The sequence below is a fragment of the Sapajus apella genome, unplaced genomic scaffold (assembly GCF_009761245.1).
Source record: "Sapajus apella isolate SASKATOON/1434 unplaced genomic scaffold, GSC_monkey_1.0 scaffold33, whole genome shotgun sequence".
Taxonomy (NCBI): domain Eukaryota; kingdom Metazoa; phylum Chordata; class Mammalia; order Primates; family Cebidae; genus Sapajus; species Sapajus apella.
This window is the reverse complement of record NW_022436973.1, coordinates 10,208,895-10,211,890: the sequence shown is the minus strand read 5'-3', so window position 1 is coordinate 10,211,890 and position 2,996 is coordinate 10,208,895. Positions and strand designations below refer to the sequence as shown.

At 50.4% G+C, this 2,996-nt stretch overlaps 1 protein-coding gene across 1 annotated transcript in view; it reads left to right on the top strand.

Annotated features, from left to right (window-relative positions):
- The first annotated feature begins 1,297 nt into the window (after positions 1 to 1,297).
- The window catches only part of BPIFB4 (BPI fold containing family B member 4), a 27,635-nt gene continuing 25,936 nt past the window's right edge, over positions 1,298 to 2,996 (top strand). Inside the window, exons 1-2 of the mRNA XM_032294894.1 lie at positions 1,298 to 1,411; positions 2,719 to 2,781. Coding sequence (XP_032150785.1) covers positions 1,306 to 1,411; positions 2,719 to 2,781 — 169 coding nt within the window. The 5' untranslated portion in view covers positions 1,298 to 1,305. The remainder of the gene's footprint in view (positions 1,412 to 2,718; positions 2,782 to 2,996) is intronic.

Genomic DNA, 2,996 nt, shown 5'->3' with positions numbered 1-2,996 from the left:
AAAAGAAAATTTCCCGGAGGCTATGCAGCTCCTTCCAAAACGTATGCCTCACCTCTCCAATATCGTGACACTTCTCGCCCGCTTCTTAGGGGTCTGAAATAATAGTCCCAAAGTAATCACAATAGCTACTCTTTATTGAGTGTCTACTATGCATGAGATACAACTTGTTTGTGATTTGGGAACAGAGGTTCAAAAATGTAAAGTCTCTTTTCTAAGGATTAGGACCCAGATAGCTCTGACCCAGAGCCATTAATCTTAACATAGTGTAGAACTGACTCCTCCAAAGAGATGGGAAGAGTGTTTGCTGGCGAGCTGGATGTGTGGAAGGGTGGCTAGAGGGATGTGTGGATGAGTAGATGAAGTGATGGAAAGATGAATGGATGGATGGAAGGAAGGAAGGAAGGGTGGCAGCTGGAGGGATAGAAGGATATAGGGCTTGCCAGCTGTTTGGATGACAGAAGGATGTTGGATACACCGGAGGATGGATGGATGATTGGATGGGTGGATGGATGAATAAATCAAAGAAGGAGAATGTGTAGATGTGTGAATGCATGGGTGGGTGGACGGATGGATGGATGACTGGATGGGCGGATGGATGAATACACAGAAGAAGGAGAATGTGTAGATGTGTGAATGCATGGGTGGGTGGACGGATGGATGGATGACTGGATGGGTGGATGGATGAATACACAGAAGAAGGAGAATGTGTAGATGTGTGAATGCATGGGTGGGTGGACGGATGGATGGATACACAGAAGAAGGAGAATGTGTAGATGTGTGAATGCATGGGTGGGTGGACGGATGGATGGCTATACGGCTTACCAGCTATTTGGATGACAGAGGGATAACAGATGGGAGGATAGCAGGTTGAATGGAGGGATGGAAGAATAAATAAGAAGGGGGAATGAATAGATGAGCAAATGGGCGAGTGAGTAGACGGGACGATGCTGGAGAGATTTCCTCAGAGCCTGCCAGCTCCCAGTTTGGTGTTATGGTTGGAATCCCCATTACCCATCTCCCTGATGCTCAATTTGTCAATCTCATCTTGGGAGATAATTAGACATCCATTCTCTGAAACTTTATGTCACCAGATTCATTTCAATTTGAAAAACTCAAAAGGTGGTATCTGGAATTCTGGACCCTGCCTTACTGTGTGACCTTGGCTGGTTTCCCCCCCGTCTCTGGGTCCCAGGGTCCTGAAGTGACTCTTGACTGGGGCTGCCTAGTGCCACCTGCCGGCCAGGGTGGTGGTGCTCAGCCACATCATCATCTGCACTTTCTCCTCCACAGAGAAGCAGCACGAGCATGTGGACGGCGTGGTGTGTGGCCACTCTGTCCATGGTGGCTGTGTGTGGCACCTGCCAACAGACAAACACGGTCCTCAGGGTGACCAAAGATGTGCTGAGCAATGGTGAGTCCAGCACCGAAGGGGTGAGGGTTGGCACGGGGTGAGCAGGGCAGCTCTGCCAACTCTGAAGTACCCAGGGACCTCCTCCTGCTGGCAGAGTCCACATCAGGTGGCTGGGTGACTTCTGCTCTCTGGGCCTTAGTTTCCTCTTTTTCTTTTGATTGCCATTTCCTGAGCACCTACTGTGTGCCAAGCACCATACTGTGACTTTATGCTCATTCTTTTTTTTTTTTTTTTTTTTGAGACAGACTCTTGCTTTGTCACCAGGCTGGTGTGCAGTGGTGCCATCTCGGCTCACTGCAACTTTTGCCTCCTGGGTTCAAGTGATTCTCCTGCCTCAGCCTCCTAAATAGCTGAGACTACAGGTGCACACCGCCACACCCAGCTAATATTTGTATTTTTAATAGAGATGGGGTTTCACCATGTTGGTCAGGATGGTCTCAATCTCTTGACCTCGTGATCTGCCAGCCTCAGTCTCTCAAAGTGCTGGGATTACAGGTGTGAGTCACCACGCCCGGTCATGCTCATTTTTTAGAGGCAGTAGAGAACAGTGATTAAGGGCCCTGGATCAGCCTTTGTGGGGTTCAAATCCTGACTGTGTGACCTTAAGTCCATCACTTGAGTTCCTTGAGCCTCAGTTTCTTTATCTGTAAAATGGGTGTAATTATAGTCCCTATCTCAGAGAACTGATATGAGAATAAAAGGAAATAACCTTTCGAAAACTTAGCACAGCTCCTGGGACATAGAAGGCCCTCAAGACTGGGAGCTATAATTATTCCTGCCTCTGATTCTTAGGACCTCACTTCTGCCACCTGGCACGTGAGGACACACTGTCTCCCTCAAGACCCTCCCAGCCTATCACAAGCATTAAAAAAAAAAGATTATTTCCTATTTAAGTGATCTCTGAGTACTTCCAGGTCTCGATCTTTCTATCCATCAAATGGGGACAACACTTCTGGCCTTGACTATTTCGCAGGAATCAGTTGCAATAATACATAAGGAAGTCGATTTTTTAAAGCTGTAAAGTGCAGAGGATTTAGAAGGGAGGGCGATGAAGAAAGTCCACGAAGGGCTGGCTGGTTGATACCAAATCTAGTTAAAGCAAGACCAGACAAAACCCAGCAGAAAACGAGCTGGCCAGGATGCCAGGGCTAGATCAGCCTGGAGGAGGCTTCCGTTCAGCCTCTGCACTTTGCTGGTGGGAAGAGTGAGGCCCAGGGAGCTGAGCAACACGGTGAGGTGCTGGCTGTGGGGGGCTGGAGGTGGAAGGAAGGGAGGGGCCCTGGACTGATGCCCTTGCCTCTCTGCAGCCATTTCGGGCACCCTGCAGCACAGCGATGCTCTCCATTCGGCCCTGAGAGAGGTGCCCGAGGGTAAAGCCGGTGGTGATGGTGGTGGGCCTCTCCTGGGGGGTCTGCTTGGTAGTGGAAGTGGAAGTGGAGGTGGTGGGGGAGGTGGTCTCCTGGGGGGCCTGCTTGGTGGTGGGGGCGGAGGGGGTGGCAGTGATCTATTGGGTGGAGGCTTACTGGGTGCCAGTGGCAGCAGCGGTGGGGGGCTGCTGGGTGGCAGCGGTGGGGGGCTGCTGGGT